This window comes from Schistocerca nitens, chromosome 6, assembly GCF_023898315.1.
Source record: "Schistocerca nitens isolate TAMUIC-IGC-003100 chromosome 6, iqSchNite1.1, whole genome shotgun sequence".
In the NCBI taxonomy this organism is placed as follows: Eukaryota; Metazoa; Arthropoda; class Insecta; order Orthoptera; family Acrididae; genus Schistocerca; species Schistocerca nitens.
In genome coordinates, this window is record NC_064619.1 from 331389566 (window position 1) to 331411373 (window position 21808).

General features: G+C 41.9%; 1 protein-coding gene across 1 annotated transcript in view; it reads left to right on the top strand.

Moving 5' to 3' along the window:
• The window catches only part of LOC126263347 (band 4.1-like protein 4A), a 691823-nt gene that overhangs the window by 247624 nt on the left and 422391 nt on the right, over window positions 1-21808 (top strand). The window contains exon 5 of the mRNA XM_049960435.1: window positions 8684-8762. Within this exon, the coding sequence (XP_049816392.1) occupies window positions 8684-8762 (79 nt within the window). The remainder of the gene's footprint in view (window positions 1-8683; window positions 8763-21808) is intronic.

The window sequence follows — 21808 nt, forward strand, 5'->3', positions numbered from 1 at the left end:
CTGGTTTTCATCTAGAAATCTGCTTGTTGCATTGATTAAAAGGAGGATTTATTCATTGGAAATATTCCACTCAAGCCATCTTCCAGGTTGTACGTCTTCAACTAATAGCAGCGTGAAGGAAGTCTTTCGAAGGAAAGGAGGTTACTCTTGATGATGTAGACGTCAGAGTAGTAAAATGGTTTGACAACAAAGGTGTGATTCTTGCCATTATATTTGCATCTGCTTATCCAGTTAGCGAAGTATGAATATGGGACAGAACACAAGAAGCACACACTCAGGTACCATGCCCTAGCATTGTTACAATCTACAACAAATTCATGGGAAGGGTGAATTTGCTTGATGCTCTAGTTTTATGTTACAGGATTTTCATGAAATCAAGAAAACATTATCACATGTTTCCAGAATGAGATTTTCACTCTGCAGCGGAGTGTGCGCTGATATGAAACTTCTTGGCAGATCAAAACTGTGTGCCCGACCGAGACTCGAACTCGGGACCTCCGCCTTTCGCGGGCAAGCGCTCTACCATCCGAGCTACCGAAGCACGACTCACGCCCGGTACCCACAGCTTCACTTCTGCCAGTATCCCGCCTCCCACCTTCCAAACTTTACAGAAGCTCTTCTGCGAACCTTGCAGAACTTCGGTAGCAGGGATGGTAGAGCGCTTGCCCGCGAAAGGCGGAGGTCCCGAGTTCGAGTCTCGGTCGGGCACACAGTTTTGATCTGCCAGGAAGTTTCATATCAGCGCACACTTCGCTGCAGAGTGAAAATCTCATTCTGGAAACAATCCCCAGGCTGTGGCTAAGCCATGTCTCCGCAGTATCCTTTCTCTCAGGAGTGCTAGTTCTGCAAGGTTCGCAGGAGAGCTTCTGTAAAGTTTGGAAGGTGGGAGGCGGGATACTGGCATAAGTGAAGCTGTGGGTACCGGGCGTGAGTCGTGCTTCGGTAGCTCGGATGGTAGAGTGCTTGCCCGCGAAAGGCGGAGGTCCCGTGTTCGAGTCTCGGTCGGGCACACAGTTTTGATCTGCCAGGAAGTTTCATTATCACATGTTGCTTTTTCACTTGGTGGTTCGTGTAGTAGCGAATCGTTGGTTGCTGTATCAAAGGGATAGTGATACTTTGGGAATTCCCCTTCGCAAACAAAATTGTCTTCTGGAATTCAATTCCAGAATAGCTCTCTGCAAACAAGGAGAAAGCATGACACGAAGAAAGAGAGGTAGGCCCTCACTAAGTAAGGAAATGGAAATTCAGTGTAAGAAGCATTTGGTTCTGACAAACCATACCAAAATAAGTCTACCCGCACCGGTGGAGTTGGTCATTGCCCTGTGTAACAAAGATGCAAAAGACCCAAAATGGCTCTGAGCACTATGGGACGTAACATCTGAGGTCATCAGTCCCCAAGAACTACTTAAACCTAAGTAACCTAAAGACATCACACACATCCAAGCCCGAGACAGGATTCGAACCTGCGACTGTAGCGGTCGCGCGGTTCCAGACTGAAACGCCTAGAACCGCTCGGCCACGCCGACCGGCCAAAAGACCCAGTTGTAGAGAGCAGACAGTCTTTAAGTGTACTAAACGAAAACTTCACCTTTGCCTAAGCACAAAACTCAAATCGATTCAGGCATTCCCATGAATAAAATAATTGTAACCCCATGCATTGGAATTAGACATAAACAAGGTATAATTCAAACACATATAAATTACTTTTTCTATCGAGTCTTATGAGAAAGTTAAATAAAAAAAATTCCGTCAATGAGGAGTTGTGAGTCTTTTACTTCTCAAACGCCTGTTGTTGCAAATTGACACATACCTAATTATACCAACTATGTATAATATTTATTAGATTTAACATTATAAATGGTCTAACATCCCAATACTGAGCAAAAAATAAGATTTTTTACTTTTTTCTTTCAGTAGAAATTAATTCACGCACTAAGAGGGTAAAGAACGGCGTCATGGAACCACAAAATGCCCCTATAACATGAATAAATGCAAATTACGTCAGATTTTGATAGCTCCATGGTTCTTTAAATGTATGAAGCTGCGCAACTCCGTTTACAGAAGACATTTTGAAATGTATTCGCAGATGCGGATATGAACAACCATCAGCTGGATAATGGAATGACAATAATGAAAATTTATGCCGGACCGGGAATCCGCCAAGAGAAACGCAATGACAGCTCTCTGCTTGGAACGCACATCCGGTACATATGCCATTTTAAATAGTATGTATAACGCCGCCATCTATCAGTGCTTCATGAAACTGTAGGGACTGAAGCTTTAATACTGTATGGTGTCCTACAGCAAATTCTGCCTTTTTTCAACCGAAATTAGCCGAGAAAGAAAGTGTTGCATTAAATATAGAACGCCCCTCGTACTAAGAATGATGAGTGCGCACTCCGACTCATGTAAATTTTGTTGTCGTCAGTGTTGCGAGAGTTTGTTTCTATTATCATTCTTAAATTAGTTCCACGACACGTGTACTCCGATTTTTTGACCAATGCCCCTCAAATTCCATATTTCTCTATATTGCCAGTTACGCTACAGCAATGAGCTCAACATTGATGTAAACAAATTATTATTATTATTATATCAAGCCATTTTGTACATCATACAGTAATTAAACTATTTATTATTATATATTACATATTTTATATTTGCTGTCATCAAAGTCGTAGGCATCTGTGGTGCACTAAATGTGGCAGATTGCAATTTATATTTCATAGGGGGGAGGGGTAGAGGCATTATCAAACTGCGACCCCCTCCTGCTCCTTCGCTCCCAGAACCGCATCCTGCAACTGTGCCTGGTAAGATCATAGGCACAGGTGTACCATCCGCTACCAGTGCGTCACTGCTACGACAGCTGTCGATGTTAAGAGCCGCGGCAACACTTCTGTGCTTCAGTCGCTGTGCAGTGCTTAGGAAGTTACGCACGCTTTCGGGATGAATGCCGTTAAAAACCAGCGTGGATATCCAGATTTAGGCTTTCCATGGTTACCCTAATGCCAGGATGGTTCTTGTGAACCACTCATTCTTGATCATCTTTCCGTGATAGTTAACAATAAATATTGGCTTGAGCCAAAGGACATTCCTTATAAATGTGTTTCGAACTGTTTTCACTTCGTAAGGCATATCACACTTCTCTGAACAGTGTGTCCATATATTCCCCCATCAATCAGTCTAATTGCTACTCGAGGGGGACAGTGCAGTGTTGACTTACTCTGGCTTTCTGAATACGTTACTGTCTTTCCATTGTATTTTGACAATAGCTCCCACACTATAAAAATTGAAATAGCATATAATTTTGGTAAGCAATTTGTTTCATACAACTTTTCCCGGTGATCGTAAACGAAAGAACGTAAACGAAATGTTCAATTTCACATGTCTTCTGGTTTTTAACCAGTGGTATGTGCATAACATGATCCCGTCTGTTAGTGACTCATTAATTCTGTGATTGAGGCCCATTGAAATGTTTCATCGATCACGTTGACAGAAATAGCTATGATGTATCATCATTTTGGCTGAAGTTATACACAGATGATGAAAATGTATAAATGGGAACAAGCTAATCATTTACAGATAGGCAATTGAAGGCCGCTGAACCGGAACGCTAGATATCAATGCATCTGTGTGATCTCTTCTCCCCCCCCCCCCCCCACACACACACACCAGCCACCCTTCGCCCTCTCTCTCTCTCTCTCTCTCTCTCTCTCTCTCTCTCTCTCTCTGTCGCACGTGGACGCTCAGACGCTCACATACACACACACACACACACACACACACACACACACAAGCATGGCTAGAGACTTTATCAGGGAACGAAGAAACATCTTCACTGGCCGTATACTAAGCATGAACGACAGAAAAGTGACCCATGTTTGGAAGCTCAAAGGAAGACCTACATGGGACTAAGATGAAGAGTGGGATAACTAATTGTGCCGAATAGGAACGTCTTAAACCAGACGACGGGAAGGCTGTCAACCGACAACCATAAATAGAAGAAGCAGAGAAAAAATACGTATTCAGCTGACCAATGCCGTACTGACAACCATAGACAGATACGAGGGCGTGCAGAAAAGTGTTACCTCCGAATTTCGTATGTGAAAACTCTTAAACTGTTTTTAAATAAAACAAACGTTATTAATATTCACATCTTTATTTTTCATGTCTACGAATTGCAGCGTGGAACATGGTGGTGTGTAATGTAACTATGTCGGTGAGTGAGGAATAGCGCGTTTCGAATTCGAAGAGTTCGCCCACACATGGAGCACCCTCTTCTTTAGCATACCAGTCCTAGAACACACTCGACCGCTGCGACATCTGCAACAATCCGACGCTTTGGGCTCCCTGTTATCGATCATCCTCCGTGCAGTCCTGACTTGGCCCCATCCAATTTTCAATGTTTCCAAAACTTAAGGAACACCTTCGAGGACTTCACTTCGGCAGTGATGAAGCGGCGCAAACTGAGGTGAGGCTGTGACTCTATCAATAAAATCAAACGTTCTCCAGGGGCGGTATCAACAAACTGGTCTCTCATTCGGAGAAATGTGGTGGTGGTGGTGGTGGTTAGTGTTTAACGTACCGTCGACAACGAGGTCATTAGAGACGGAGCGCAAGCTCGGGTTAGGGAAGGATTGGGAAGGAAATCGGCCGTGCCCTTTCAAAGGAACCATCCCGGCATTTGCCTGAAACGATTTAGGGAAATCACGGAAAACCTAAATCAGGATGGCCGGAGACGGGATTGAACCGTCGGAGAAATGTGTTTCTCGCCAGGGTGACCATGTTGATAAATAGATATGTAGACATGGCGAATAAAGACATAGAATATTAATAACATTTGTTTATTTAACAAGGTTTAAGAGTTTTCACATCAAAAATTCGGAGGCATTACTTTTCATCACGCCCTCGTATTAGTTTAGACAACAGATTTTCTGAACCTCTTGTATAAAGAAACCTAGAATGGAAGCACCGGTTGTGCAGGATGTTCATCGCGCGCCGACCTCTGCTCAACCCCACAGAGAATTGCGAAGTTAGTACTGTGCTTGCTCGATGCTCATATTTTTGATCCTCTGACTATAACAGATAAGATACAGTTGCAACGATAACACTACAAAGTTCTCCTTCACCTGCATTAGCTACAATTTTGGCAACACATTGTGAGGCCAAAAGCAAGGTTTGACAACCGTTAACCGAATTTTACGTCTATGTCCAAAACTTAACAATAGTTCCGCGTGCTTAATACGTCGAGTAGTCGACTGTTATAATGGGTTTGTTACTCATGAATCATTGATCCATAAGATGTAATTATAGACAGAGACAGTGTTTGCCAAGTTATAGGTCAGTGTGGCAGTAGAATAACCTAAGCGCGTTAAACCTCTACTGCCGACACAGTATTTTATATGAACCGCTGCAACAATATAGGTAATGAAAGGTCCCTCGTGCCACAGATCACTCTTCAGAATTTGGCGGAAATGTCTTAAATTCAGAGGCTTTTTATTGTGATTTCAGACATTCGAGGTATGTTCATAAAATATCGATATAATTTCCGAAAAATATCAATATGTATACCGGCGGTATTATTTTCAGCGATCAATCGATATCGAAATGACAATATCGAAGGCCTGATATTTTTATTTTATATTATATTTCTTTCGAAATTTTCGTTGAATATTTGGAACTGTTCTTTCGAAATTGTTCCATACCATAATTTTGCTTTCACTGTGTGAAAGAGTCTTACTAGTGTTTGAGCCTTCATCACGTCCAGTCTTTCTCTTTGTCTATATGAAGCAATTATAGGCGGCACAAAGAAGAAGTCCGACTGCACTGGGGAGTGGCGATGTGAATGGAACAAGATGATTTCCGATGTGATGTTAGCAGACCAGTTGCCTTAAAATGGTTCAAATGGCTCTGAGCACTATGGAACTTAACTGCTGAGTTCATCAGTCCCATAGAACTTAGAACTACGTAAACCTAACTAACCTAAGGACATCACACACATCCATTCCCGAGGCAGGATTCGAACCTGCGACCATAGCGGTCGCGCGGTTCCAGACTGTAGCGCCTAGAACCGCTCGGCCACTCCGGCCGGCCCAGTTGCCTTAAAAAACAATTTTTAACGCAACTAGTGTACTATTCCTTCTCATTAGCATTCTTTACAAACAGTTGTTGAAAATGATAAACACAAATATAAATGATAAGATTGATCTTTGTGGTGGGCGGATACGTGTGAGCGGAAATGCTGACTTAATCGGCGCTCGGCGCGCGCTACCAACAAAAACTGCATCGTTCAACTTCACCACGCAATTTACAACTGCTAAGTCGCTGGCGTTTGCAGAAATGAAAAAAACAGGGAAGTTGCAGTGAAGTGTTCCAGACAAATCCGATGTGTGGCGAAACCGAACGACGGATCCATCGGACACACCTTGTATTGTGCCACTTACATGCAGATACTATTATTAACAAAGTGCGTATCGCCAAGCGTGAACGTGCATCGTTTTCCTTTCAGTTCTTGCTTTAAAGGTATGTCCACACGATGCCTCTTTCGTCATGCGAAATCGCTGACGCACGCGAATAAAAAGGCATGCACTAAAATTTGTGGAAAGAACGCGTGTACGCATGGGCGTTCTCGTTTCCACACATAGCCTCATTACACAAGCAGTCTGCTATGAATCTCCTTCTTTGCTTAGGAGCTTGAGTTGCGTCTTTTGTGATGAAAAGGCGACAGAACAAGAAAGCGCAATAGCGGTTTTAGGTAAAGAATTATATAAGCAACAGAGGTGCGAGAAATACAAAGTGATGACAACGTTTTGTCAGAAAGAGGTCATGACGATATTTTAGATTTTCTGCGTGGTAAACTGCAGCGATAAGGCTGGCGATAAAATTTTGTTACCTAGTAATTGGTGACTTATAGACTCGTTTCAGTTATTTGTTCCTCATTTCAAAACTAAGCATTTCAGTTCTATCATATTTCTAGTTTGTAATGTGGAATAATTGTAATTTATTATTTGAGCGTTTCATACCTCTTTTCACAGTGGGAAATGCCCAAGCTTGTAATTATTACCATACTTTGTTCGTATACAGTATTGCAGTTTGTATCTATTAACATCTATAAGGACTGTTCTCATGTGTAATTCTAACTCGTTCCATATCCATGGTGATCCCTTGCATAACGGAACAACAGAATACGAATTAGTAAATAAAAATAAAAGTGATTATTCCTGAGACTGAGAAATACTTCATGGTAGTTCTTAGTAGTTATGTGAATGTTAATTTACTTTCAAAGAGTCAATTGTATTTAATAATGAAATATGGTATGTAGACTAGCATCCTCGGACTCGGAAAATTTGGGAATGACGCCAGAATCCAACAGAGCGGAGGTTCTGTTTTTCAATTTCGCATTGTTTGCATCATCAGTGTGCTTCATTTCTATTTTTAGTGATTTTTTGAGGAGCTCCACTATCCCATCACTTCTGTCGTTCAGATATCAAGCTCCTCAGTTACTGTTCTTTTAAGTCGCCATAGAATGTTCGTCCACAATTTTCATATACGCTTTTCATAAATTTTTTGGTTACTCTTCTCAGTTTTCCTACATCGAAACTTACGGTATTTTATTGTTAACATACATATGATCGGAGACTTTTTATCTAATACGTGACGCTCGGGGCAACACATCTCGAATTTTTATTTAAATAATCTTCAGAAGCCGCTTTACACACGATTTTTTTCTTTGTCTATAGTCATCAACAAACTGAAGCGTGCATCTTTCAGAGTCAACAAACATTGTTAGACATACATCGCCTTACAGCATAGCCTGCTAGCTTGTTGACGTACAGAATAATAATAAATCAATTACTTAACTATACAGCTCTAAAACCGGCAGTATATTCACAAAGTGCAGCTCATTATCTTTATAGGCCAATACGTCGACATTTTTTCTGCGATGATCGACACATCGATACTTTTCTTCGGCATATCGACGGCCGATAATGATATTTCTTTAAATGTCGAAAATCGGATCCCCGATATTTTTAAAAACTATCAACAGTCCTAATTCCAAGTAATCGCTTATAAAATGAATGAATCATTAGTCCCAATCCACGGACTAAATGGAAATCAGATAAACGCCAGGATTGATATACCATTCATGGAAAGCTATCGCTAGACTCCTATTTCAAAGATGATAAAACAACTGGATACCTTTGGGAGTGAATTAGGGACCACCTACGTCGCCGCTAGACTCCCAAACGAAACCTATAATAAGCGCCCCTCTCGAGTCCCAATCAGGAAATTACAGGTGTAAACCACTTTTGGTGTCGGACTTCGTCGTCGTGGTTAGTGTTTAACGTCCCGTCGACAACGAGGCCATTAGAGACGGAGCGCAAGCTCGGGTTGGGGAAGGATTGGAAAGGAAAGCGGCCGTGCCCTTTCAAAGGAACCATCCCGGCATTTGCCTGAAACGATTTAGGGAAATCACGGAAAACCTAAATCAGGATGGCCGGAGACGGGATTGAACCGTCGTCCTCCCGAATGCGAGTCCAGTGTGCTAACCACTGCGCCACCTCGCTCGGTGTCGGACTTCAAAACACGAGTAATATATTAGGAAAAAAGTAGTATCTATGTTACTTTTAGTATCACGCCCACTGAATTTTCCTCAATAGGTCAACGGTTAAACTTTCTGTTTCAGGGACGGATCCTTTCACGCTGTACTTCGGCGTGAAGTTCTACGCGGCTGACCCGTGCAAACTGCTGGAGGAGATCACGAGGTAAGTCAGAGATCGGCAGGCCGCGCCACGCCCCCTCTACCGCTACCCCGAGCACTAAGCAGCCTTTCTAGAATTCTCCCGTGACGGCTGCAAATGGTATCAATTACTTAGCCTCCAGAGAGAATGTTAAAGTTTACAGAGTAATTATTTTGCTCCCTGCGAAATAAGATGAACTGTGGAATTTTCTCTTTTTTGTGGTAACAGTGAGTTCGGTTTATTTGACATAGAGGAAACATAACTCTTATTGCGTTATTGAGTTATGATGTATGTCAAATGGTAATGTACTATAAAAAACGAAAATTAAATGTTAAAAGAAAAAGAAATCTCAAACAAAAGTAGTTTAAGCCCCGACGGAGACTCAATAAAGGAACAAAGATTCTCAATACACAGATGATTAAAACAGAACACTGTAAAAATTAAAAAAAAAAGCATACCCGACCACTGATGCAACAAGCGAGTATAAATATTTATTGACCAATTTGTGCTTCATAGATGGAACTTAGCTATAAGATAATCATACGGTTTTCTTTATGTAGCCAGCGTCACGTTCCACCAGCACTAAAAATATTCAGAAATTTGTGCAGTACGCATATTACGTAGGTTTTCTTTGAAATGCTGTTATACGGTTGCTGCACTCTTTATGCGTATCTCTCATTCAATTGGTCTGACAATACCACGTGCCAAATTGAAGAATCTAGCACAGAAGTTACTATATAGAATCGTTAGAGAATGCTAGACATTTTGGGATAGTTCATTGCGGTAATTCGAAAGAAACCAAATCCAATTAAAATTGTAAACAATACAACTGTGTTGTCTCTCTCTGTTATCAATGCCAGTTCTACCTGGAAGTATATATGCCTGCAGACATGGAACTGAATTTTCAATAGCGTTTAGAATGTGTTTAACATGAGAAGTAACGTAGGCAAGCTAAGAAATTAACTTCATAGCAGAACGATGATTCTCAGGTTATAAGAAAGTACTGAATGCTTACCGTATTGGCTCCGTCACTAATGACTGCATCTGAGGCATCGCTTCTTAAATGACTGATACGACAACAGAAAAGCTAATGATTTTAAGCTTGTTTTCTTCAGTCGAACAGGAATTACAGAGACTGATTCTGTTCAAGAAGTTGGATGTGTAGCTTTCATATTCATAAAGCAATATGAAGTATTTTCTTTTTTGTTGCATCTTCCATCCTACACCTGTATATTTGCATGATATCTAATTGCGTAGGTACGTATTCAATTGAAGTTTGTCAAAAGGAAGGATTATATAATGTTTTAGTAATTATGCTAATAGATTCTTCCACTTCAGGGTGAAATGCAGACAAGCATCATCTTGTTTCATTAACATTTATTCATGACACCCCGACTTTCGGCTATCAACAGATAACAGCTGACAAGCGTCCATAAAAAATACACGAGTGCATAGGAAACCCAATTTCGAAGACTAAAGAAATTGCCTAGACATAGAACCTTGGGTCTCGATATTAGGGATAAAAGTGTTGACTCGAGTACTCATCACAGCTGATGTGCATCAAACGTTACAATAGTTGGTGACGACTTATATTCGTTTACAGCGTGGTACATTGTATAGAGAAAGATAAGCACACCTAACTAAAAATGTCATTCCGAGGAAAATCACACCTTGATAGTGGCTTCAATCAGACAAAACCAGGGTCCACAAATTTCATCAGATATTCAATGTCTATCCGAAGCAACTCCTTGAAAATTAGACTCCCATAGAGCTACCAAATTGAGGGTGGGGGAGGGTGGCAGGGATGTGTGGTTTAGATAGGGTGATCTGTGAGCCATTAGAGGTGCATTATGGTGCCCGAGGACCACATCCGTGTAGTTCTGTGAACACCGCTGTTGTGATCCTGCAAGAAGGAGTCAGCAGTAACATTCTGTTAGTATACCAGAATAAATGAGTAAAACTGTAGAAGGGTGTCTCGATAGAAGATTTTTACATTATTTACTTTTTGTAACTTCGTTGTAAGACCCTCTCTTACTGATCCCATAGTATCCCTGCCACTATCTCCCCCTCCTTTGCCCGCTCCCAATCTCACCCCTTTGGTCATTTTATAATTTCACTATTCTATACTGCTTATATTTTACATACGCATTGTTACACACCGTTAGTGTTTCAACGGGAATTTTTACATAATTATACGTTCTACAGTTTTAACACTTCTGTTGTTAAACTCATGATATCCCACCACTCCCTCCCTACTTCCCTTCCCCTTCTCCAATCAGCCTCACTCGATTCCACCCCTCCCCCCTTTCAAACCCTACCTCCAACATAAACCGATTTAAAATATTGACCGCAGTTGCAAAATACAATACGCTGATATGTTGTAGAGTTGGCAAGTCTTTTTGCTCATGCAATTGCTTAGGTAAATTCTAATTGTAAGTACAGTTCTTTTCTTTTCTATTATTGTAAAATATTAGATGGAACATATATAGTTTTACTTTGTCTTAGATCTGAAGATGATCCGGAGTGATCGGAACATGTAATCGTATTTAAAAGGTATGTGCAACTGAGACGGGTCAAAAAATGAGAATAATCTTAAATATCTGTTCTTCTGAAAATTGTCTGAAATGTGCCTGCTTTCAATGACAGCAGGAACTTCTTTCGGGTTTTAAACAGTCTGTCGTTGACAATGCTTAACACTCGTCTACGGTATATTGACGTGAGTGGTACACTGTTCCATGTAGATACGTTGGGAAGTCTGCGTTGATACGCCAAAAAATAGAGTATCTTTGTCCACTGTGTGCTCATCCACAAGTCTAAACACGAAGGCTCCTTTCTGTTCTTGCGAACGTTTGGCACCGGTTCCGTACCATCTATAGCTCTCCAAGCACCATTAAATCGGTGAGCTTATTGGTAGATAAATTACAGTGTAAAGAGAGACCACCGTATGAGACACGCATTTCAGACGAAACATTGCGTGGATTCTAGTTGCTAATACAACATACACAGAGGCATAGAATTGTTATGAATACGATATTGTAGTTTCTGTGTTGTTCACAAGTACGATGGAGTTCCTTCGGACATGCATATATGAAAAACACAGACACTACAAAATCGTATTTATCCGCCGACACCGGGCAAGTGACTTACAAGTAAAATGTCTTCCCTCTACGGAAATACACATAACGGATGTACGACTGTAGTCGGACACATGGCTGACGACATACGGAAGTATGGTCTCACCGTGCGTCGTGCTCGGATAGCCAAATACGACGGTTGGAACTTTAATAGTGGCAACTATTTATTTACAGCTCGCACAAAAAGTGTCATCACTTCTGTCTCTATGCTGTTCATTTTTGGTACACAACCTACGACCAGGTTAGAGAGAGAAGTGATGACACTCTCTGCAGTGCCTGACCATCATTTTGCAGGACATTGCCCAAGCACGTACAGTGCAAGCTGTTACTGATTTGTTTGAGTGATAGGGCTGCTAAGTGCTATACACCCTACAGCACTCCCCTGACGTAAGCCCTCGTGAGTTCAACTCGATTTCTAAACTGAAGGAAACACTTCACGGCGTCCGCTTCAGAACTGCTACAAATTCGTCGGGCAATAGACCGCGCCGCTCGAATTGTCAACACAACTGGCTCTGCTGAGAGTATCCTACGGCTTCCACATCGCTGGCGACGGGTTACACACATGCTGGTGACTACTTTGAAGGTCAGTAAAACTTTGAAACACGCGTCTATTTTGTACGAGCTGTAAATAAATAATTGTCACTCTTAAAGTATCAATCGTCGAAGTAAGGCGACCCCGCGCTATAAGTGGGAAATCCGGGTTCGAGTGCAGGTCAGGGGAAAAATTTTCACTGTCGTCATTCCATTATATTGGTGATGGTTGTCCACATTCACAACTGCGAGTGCGTTTCATATATTATTGTTGTTCATTGCACTGTGAAGAATACACAGATTGCTATACGTCATGGAGGTTTATGATAACATAGTCACAGTAAGTATGTGTGGGTTGAGGGATGGACACGACAGGTGCCTTTTCTATCTGCACAAACGTCAGTTAAACGAAGGTAGCGAAGTTGTGTACGCCATCTGTCCGTTTATGATGTAAATTTTTTTCTGTATGTGTATATACACTTTAGTTGTTTAGTTTTCGTATTCTTTGATGCGGAAATCGGGGACCAGTCGAGCGTTTGCGTAGACGAACATTGGAAAAAATGGCTAAAAATCACTCACTCTCGCTGTTATTCCAGACCAACGACTGTAAATACATCACGAGGATTCGGTATGGGACTGTCTCACTACTCTTTCTACCAAGGTATCGTGCTGCGCGTTAATTTACACGGTACAGTAATACATAAACACCGACAAATCGTAACTCGCAGCATAAATATAAAGTATGCCGAGCACGAGAAGACGTATAACTCACAAAAGCAAGATGCAGAAGCAGAATCGGTGGAGCGAACGTGTATGCGCCATAAACGCTCCTCGGCTGCCCGCTTTGCGTGAATTGTGGGAGGTTGTCCCCGGTGATGTTCCGTATCGCTCCGCCTGCGTCACTCCAAACGGGCGGTCCAGCGCGTGGAGACTGGGGCGCAGCGGCGCTCGTTCCGGAGGGCCTTACCTTCCGCGCGGTTTGTTCCCTCATGTGACGACCGAGTGAGCGCCAAGTGTTATAGCACTGCCCTTTTCTTCCCGCGAATGCTAGCTCTTATTTGCTGCAACGGGCTATATCGGCGTGGCAGTCATTGCTGAATTGTGCTTCCCAGGATATCAGACGAAAGGGCTTTGGCTCCGAGTGTCGTACGAAAACAACCCCAAACATCAGCGCATGCGAATAGCGTGCCAGATCATTACGGATAAGTACTTTCCCGAAAAGTCTAAAACGCTACAAGATCTGAAATGCAAATCATATTTTACTTTCTACAGACCACACAAGCGTGCAAGTGTACAGCATATATTTTGGTTTGGAGGGTATCTGAAATCGATTATGCATGGGGAGACACGACGGCATTGAAAATGTCGTCCATGATCTCAGAAATCATTTTTGTTTGGGGGGATACTCAGGAAAATAATTTTTGACGTCATTCAGGAACTACACCGACTGTACTTAATATTTTAACAAAAAAGCATTCTAGACGCAATAAATTATTTATTTTTAATTCTGGTAACTGGTTTCGGTCTACAGTTGGTGACAGTTATCAGTTGGTACTCAAGGAGCTCCGGGAACGAGCTCCTCATGTCATCTGGAGCCTCTTTTCTGTAGATTGTCGTGTAGACCTAAACCGGTTGCCACAATGAAATATAAATAATTTATTGCGATATGGACTACTCTTTTGTTAAAAATTTTGGAAAGTTTAAGAAGTCATGTAATGAACACTTTCGACATTTTTTTCTGAACTAAAACACATGCGACCCATATAGTTGTGAGTAACCCTAACTTTTTTAATTACTGGCAGTGCAAAAACCTGCACTTTCTCGGACTTAATTTCTCTTATCATGATGTCATATGTAACAAATGCTGTAGTCTGCAACAAACTAGCATTAGATGTAAATTTTTCTTAACGTGTAAACTGCCTGTAAATTTAAAGTGTTCCCACTCAATACTTGTAATTTAACAAATGGAACATCTTGCTCTAATTTTCACACGCAGCGTGAATTCTTCTGGGAGACTAACATCACAAAATTCCAGCTAAACACGACAGACGTTCTCATGTAAGGTGTAGTTTTATTGAAAAGAACTAAGTTTCGATGCTTACACGTGTAGTTTAAGATAAACTGTAGAGTAGATGGCGTCCAGTTTGTGTTACTGTGATAAATGAGATCTACGCACAATTTAAATCGAAGGCATTTCATGGTTATTCTCGTATCACTTGACAAGCGAAATCTGCCGGCCAACTACGAAGTCCCAAAGGATGAACTCTTTCCGCGGCATTCTTTGTAATGCAATAGTTCACACGTGAAAAATGTGGTTAGCATGAATGACCTTGGATTGAGTTCATAGCAATGTCCTATCACCATAGAGTACCAAAAAATATTCTGATAAAACATTGTTCATATTAAATATCAGTAGGAGACTGTAAGGTAAACGATTATTTCCTGTTGAAAAGTACATCAATGAAATAAGAAATATATTAGTTGAAAGGCCCACACATGAGTGTTGAGGAAACGTTATCTTATCTTATCCGTAATAAAATCGCAAAGCCACGAAATTTTCACAAGTAATACAGTAAGTAGAGTGTGCAGAAGTTTGCTTTTGTGAAATAGTGCCAAGATGGGGAACTGAAGCAGAGGGAGGGATTGTGGGAGGGATAACAAGGTATCGTCGAACTTGACCAAATGCACGTTTGAGTAAACAAAGGAACTTGACATTTCCATATTCTGTCAATCTAGAAAACCACAAACTTAGTGAAAACATCGTTTCCTTATGTTTTCAGGATAATTAGCATTAGAAAATTATAGTTGCGATGAAATTTGTCTTCCTGTAGTTGCCTTGCAGAAAACGTTTCTGACTCTTTTTGTAGAGCAGCTAGAGTTTTGAGGAAATTGGATCACATACAAGTTATTCATTTCCATTGAAAGAATTTTTGAAGAAAAGAAAAAATTTCTGTGGTGACCAAAAATTAAAGAAACTACAGCTTTTCGTCTTGTACCAGGAAAGGTGCTGATGCTTTACTCTCTTTCATCTTCAGAAAGGTATCTCTCGTGTTCCTCATAGCTCCGTCCTCTGATGTTGGCTTGACGTAGAAAGCATTGTAAACAGTCACTATATGAGAAGAAGTCTCTTGAGGCTATTCAGCTTTGCTGATTCCCTCTCTTGCTACTTCTGCCTTGTGTGTACGCCACTGATGAGCGTTTCAGTTTGCCCGTTCGTTTTTCATTTGTAATCTGCTTATTAACGGTTTTTTGGCAAGTGTCTTTTTTGTTTTAGAATGAGGAAAAACAGAGTAAAATCTTTATTAAAACATTTCTCTAGGCAGGTTCCTTAATGGGATGCAATTCTCTTTCACAGTAAAGCGCTAAATACAGATTTATAGGATAAATCGACAAGGTGAAATTACCCTAGTATCTCGTTACACATGAACTTTGAATTAAAACTATGGATATAGAAATATGTAAAACACAATTGTCTTTTTACCTACTTTTATTGACACTGGAATTATTGTGAATGTAAACACCAAATCGAAGTCAGTCACATTGAACGCCCGATAAACGTAGTCCATTGTATTACTGAATAAAGAGCTCTCAACGGACATGGTACAATTCTTCCCTCAGATATATCGGTCCCTGCTACAGGAAACAATGCGCAACTCTAAATTGGCATATTTGCTCTACAAGCCTCCCAAATACGATTGGTATTCAATGAGTAATGGAACACTTTTTTTCCTCGATCAATTTCGGTTGAAAAAATGCTGAATTTGTTGTTTGACATGTTGGAATATTCCGATTTCAGTCTCTGTAGCTTCATGAGTTTCCGACAGATGTCAGCGCTGTAAATAGCCTTCAAAATCGCGTCTGTAATGAAGATGCGTCCCAAGCAGAGAGCTGTCACTGAGTTTTCTTCTAAGCGGGGAACCAGAGCAACGCAAATATTCGTAGGCGAGTGCAGAATGTCTACGGAGACGTAGGACAAAAAGGCGAGTCGTTGAGCGCGGCGTTTCTCATCATCGAGACAAGGCCGCGCAAACCTATCCGATCTTCCACGTGACGGCCAGTCACACACAACTGTGATTTTTGCAGTGTTGAACGTGCAGAAACTTTCATTCGAGGTAATCGAAGGATTACAAACACCTCGCTGCTCAACCGAAACTCTCTGTCGTTAGTGCTGACGCATTCGTCCACCAGTTGCGGTAGTCAAAGGTGTGTGCCTGCTGGGTTCTTCGCCGCCTAACGGAAGACCATAAAGAGAAACGGAGGACTATCCGTGCGGAATTGCGTGCGCGTTGAGAGGTTGATGGTGAAAATTTTTTGTCGAATGTGGTCGCAAGTGGTGAAACAGGGGTTCATTACTTCGAACCGGAAACAAAGAGACAGTCGGTGGAGCTATGCAACACAACCTCTCCTCCGAAGAAAAGATTCACAGTCAATCCCGACAGTCGGCAAAATCATGGCGACGGTTTTCTGTGAGTCTGAAGGGGTTACTCTGTTTGATGTCCTCCCTCATGATGTAACGATCAACTCTGAAGTGTACTGTGCTACCCTTAGGAAATTGAAGAAACGACTTCAGCCTGAACGTCGCCACAAAAGTTCAAACGAACTTCTCCTTCTCCATGGCAATCCAAGGCCTCGTACAAGTCTGCGCAAGCGAGAGGAGCTCACAAACCTTAATTGGACTTTCTTCCTCATCCGAACCTACAGCCTCGCGCTTCACGACTTCAATCTGTTCGGTCCGTGGGAAGCAGTACGTGGATGACGGGGAGGTCATTGATGCAGCAAGACGGCTCCAACACCGATATGTAGAGTGGTACCGTGCAGGCTTGTATGTCCTCCCAGTAAGGTGGCGTAAGGCCGTCGCATTGAACGCACGTTGAAAAATAAGGTTTTATAGTCAAAATGGTGGAGAATAGTATGGTATAAAGGAATCCTGAATAATACCAACCTGCTTTAGAAAAAAAAGTGTTGCATTACTTATTTTAGGCCTCTCGTTTGTTTATCACATGTATGGTAAACAGCACTTGTTTCTACCTCACGAAAGATGAAATTTAAGTATATGACATAAAGAGCGCAGACGACTTTTTGCCCAATATATCTAAACCAGAAGTGTCGGGAAATAAAGAAGGGCTCGCTTCAACGGTTAATTAAATTTGGCCAGTGGCGTTTCCACACGCGTGCAAAGCAAACAGAGATAGTAACAAGTGGGATCTGCCGGCGGCAGCAGCAGCAGCAGCAGCAGGGTTCAGCGTCAGTAATGTGTGGGCGAGCTCGGCTCAGCCCGGCCGGCTGCAGATCGATGGGATAAACGCAGCCCCCCGAGCTGGCCGGCGCGGCTTCTGCTGCGTGTATTTCCGCCTCTCTGACAGCAGACCGCGCTGCCACTCACGGCACGTGGTCGGCCGGCCGCCATTGGGGGTGGTTAATTAGAAAACGGACGCCGCGCAGCGGTCAGGGGGCGCGCCTATTTGCGTGAGCCGCCGCCGCCGGCCCCCTCTCGCGTGCGTTCTTAGCCGCCCCCGCCGCCAGCGCTGCAATAATACACGCAGTTTTGTGTCAGGGACAGGCGCGGCATTCACGCGCAAACAGCCCGGGGTGGAGCGGCTGTTTGTTCTGCGGGATTGGCTACACGCAAGGGGATTCTCCGTCCGCCCGGCGACCTGGACTTGACGCGCGTCTCTAACGCGATTGTTTCCGCGGGACAAGGAGACGCCTGTTGCTACGTCTATATACACGTATACAGGCGTCTCTCGCGGGCTGTTGTTGGTATTCCGAGACGACACGGATCGTATTTTCCCCAAAAATAATTTTACCGCTATACATTCTACACCAGATTGTTTTCTATCCTTTACCTTTACAAAATAAAAATCTGTAGTAGGAATTAACCTCCATGGAGAAGAAATAAAAACTGTGAGGTTTGTCGACAACATTGAAATTTTGTCAAAGACAGCAAAGGACCTTTAAGAGCAGTCAAACGGAATGGACTGTGTCTTGAAAGGAGGATATAAGATAAACAACAAAAGCAAAACGAGGATAACGGAATGTAGTCGAATTAAATCAGGTGATGCCGATTGACTTAGATTAGAAACTCAGATACTTAAAGTAGTAGATGAGTTGTGCTATCTGAGCAGGAAAATAGCTGATTATGGACGAAGGATAGAGGATATAAAATGTAGACTGGCTATGGCAAGGACAGCGTTTCTGAAGAAGAGAGATTTGCTAATATTGAGTATACATTTGTCAGGAAGTCCATTCTGAAAGTATTTGTATGGAAGTGAAACGTGGACGATAAATCGTTTAGACAAGAAGAGGAGGAGGAGGAGGTTAGTGTTTAACGTCCCGTCGACAACGAGGTCTTGAGAGACGGTGCACAAGCTCGAATTAGCGAAGGATTGGGAGGGAAATCGGCTGTGCCCTTTCAAAGGAACCATCTCGGCATTTGCCTGAAACGATTTAGGGAAATCACGGAAAACCTAAATCAGGATGGCCGGAGACGGGTTTGAATCGTCGCCCTCTAGACGAGAAGAGAACAGAAGCTATCGAAACGTGGTGCTACAGAAAAATGTTGAAGATTAAGTGGGTAGATCGCGTAACTAACGAGGAGGTACTGAATAGAATTGAGGAGAAGAGGAATTTGTGGCACAACGTGACCAGAAGAAGTGATCGGTTGGTACGCAATGTTCTGAGGCATCAAGGGATCACCAATTTAGTATTGGAGGGAAGCGTGGAGGGTAAAAATTTTAGAGGGAGATGAAGAGATGAATACACTAAGCAGATTCAGAAGGATGTAGATTGCGGTAGTGACTCGGAGATGAAGAGACATGCACAGGATAGAGTAGCATGGTGAGCTGCATCAAACCAGTCTCTGGACTGAAGACCACAACAACAACAACAACAACAACAGCAACAACAACCAAACTGCTTCCAAGATGGAATGTACTGTATTTCATCTATCTGGCCTCTCTGGCTTTATCAGTATGATGCATGGTATTACTGTGATATCTCATTGTAATAATTCAATGAAGCCATCCACGTTTGGTTGTCTTCGGTGCTGTTAAATCTTACTGGTTGAGGGTCGAGGTCCATGAAACATTTTTTCCTGGCATTTCTACCAGAATTGGATGTCTTCAGAGATTCTCCTTGTTTCGCTGAGTCTTACTTAAGTGACAATGGGACACCCTAGAAGAATACACGTCATAATATTTTTCAAAAATAAAACTCGTCGATCTGTTGCATCGAAGGTAAAACCTACGGATTCTGTAGAGGTACTGTCCGTACATCATTAAGTTTTATCCTCATTTCCGTTGCGCCATAAATCACTTCTCTCCACGAGTACATTAAATACTTCATCATCAGTTATCCAATCTAATCATCTGTAGCATTACTTTTCAAAGCTTCATTTGTCTTCCTGTCTGTATCACAGCACAGCAATCAGTCGTACTTTTTCGCAGGTTCTATTTGGCAAATCCAGATTTTGGCTAATGCCTAGCCATTATCAATGCGTATTTTCTAGTCTCAATACACGTCGGTTCCCTGTTGTTCGGGCGTCACTCACAGTTCTGTGACTGACACGCGAACAATAGGGAACTGACATGTATTGAGACTAGAAAATATGCATTAATAATGGCCAGGCACTATCCGAAATCTGGAAGTGCCAAGTAAAACCTGCAAAAAAAGGACGACTGATTGCCGTGCTCTATCATTTATAAATCAGATCACGGTCGCAGACTGCACCCACGTTCGTAATGGATCATTCCATAACAGTTCTGTATTTTGTCAATTACACTGTCAGTTTGCCTTCCCTTCTCATCCATCCCTTCACCATCATTAAGTTTTTGTTTTTTGTACGAAGCTTTCAGTCGTCGAAGTCTTGATCCCATTCGTTTCTGTACGTGTCCAATACAGTCAAAATTTCTTCACTACAACACCATCACCGTAGGGCTTCAGTTCTTGAATATGTTTGAAACTTTTGGAATCACCGCCACCAAGGTAATTCACATATCGCACTTTATCATACGCAACAGAACGCTGAAAAGTATTAGCAACACCAGCTACTTCCATTCCTCCACTAGTGCCACTATAGTTAGCTGTGCAGTAATTCGATTTGCTTATAAGACATTCATACCTTCCACTAACTGAACCAAGCTTCTTCTACAAGGTACTTCCTTTCTCACTTTCACTGAAGTGGGCAGGTGTACCAGCAAGGTTAGGTTCACACACTCGCCTTTATTGTTTACGGTAATAACGCCTATCCTTGGCTTCCCAACCTTTCTCCTTTTCTAAAAAGCCTTCAGATGATTTCTAGTCACTTTACGTTTACCCATTATTTTCCTTCAATAAAACAGAGACTTCAATGAACAGAATTCACTACGAATATTTTCAGGCTTACAAGAGAGTAAATAAACATGAAACACACGATGATCGAGCGAGTGATACATTTCGAACTATCACCGGTTAGCCTCAACACTTATTTTGTAACAATTATATTCTCTTACATCACTAAAATGTACACGATGAGCATGTAGATTCATGAGTACAGCTTTTGACAGCAGTTTACCAGCGCCACAGTGGGTCATGCCCATGCAGAACATATTTCAAAAATATTTTAAAAATTGTTATAATCTTCTGAACTGGATAAATTGTACATAAATTGAAAGGGGAAAGTCTGTAGATTTTTAAAATACAAAAAAGGGAAAACTGAACATGTCATGATTTTGAACCTTTCCGGAGCCTCTTAATAGATCAGAAAATGTACAAACACACCAATGGTTGTATCGCCACATACAGAGGTTTCGTACTGTGTACAGTAATAAAAATACAGTTACTTCCAGACTCTCCAGCATCTTTACACATTAGGTATTTCTGAAGGCTGTGATCGTCATTGTACGTTAAAATGAAAAAAAATGTGTCGTTTACATACAAAAGGCCTTTTTCTTCTGTAATAATGAATTTCAATTTTATCTTCAGTGGATTTCTGGAATAGTATACAGTTCTTTTGTATACGTTGATCAAAGGTTTAAAACATTTCTATCCTAATTTTTTTACAAGTATACTCATTGTCTTGCTTGTGCTGACGATTTCTGGTTTTCCTCACATGTTGTCACAGGTTGAAAAAAAAAATCTCTCGCACTTATGGAAATTTAACACATTCACGTCATTATTCATTTTCTTGCTTTCTCAGACCTCAGTTCAATAAACTCGAAAAAAGTTCCCAGAATGAGATTTTCACTCTGCAGCGGAGTGTGCGCTGATATGAAACTTCCTGGCAGATTAAAACTGTGTGCCGGACCGAGACTCGAACTCGGGACCTTTGCCTTTCGCGGGCAAGTGCTCTACCAACTGAGCTACACAAGTACGACTCACGCCCCGTCCTCACAGCTTTATTTCTGCCAGTACCTCGTCTCCTACCTT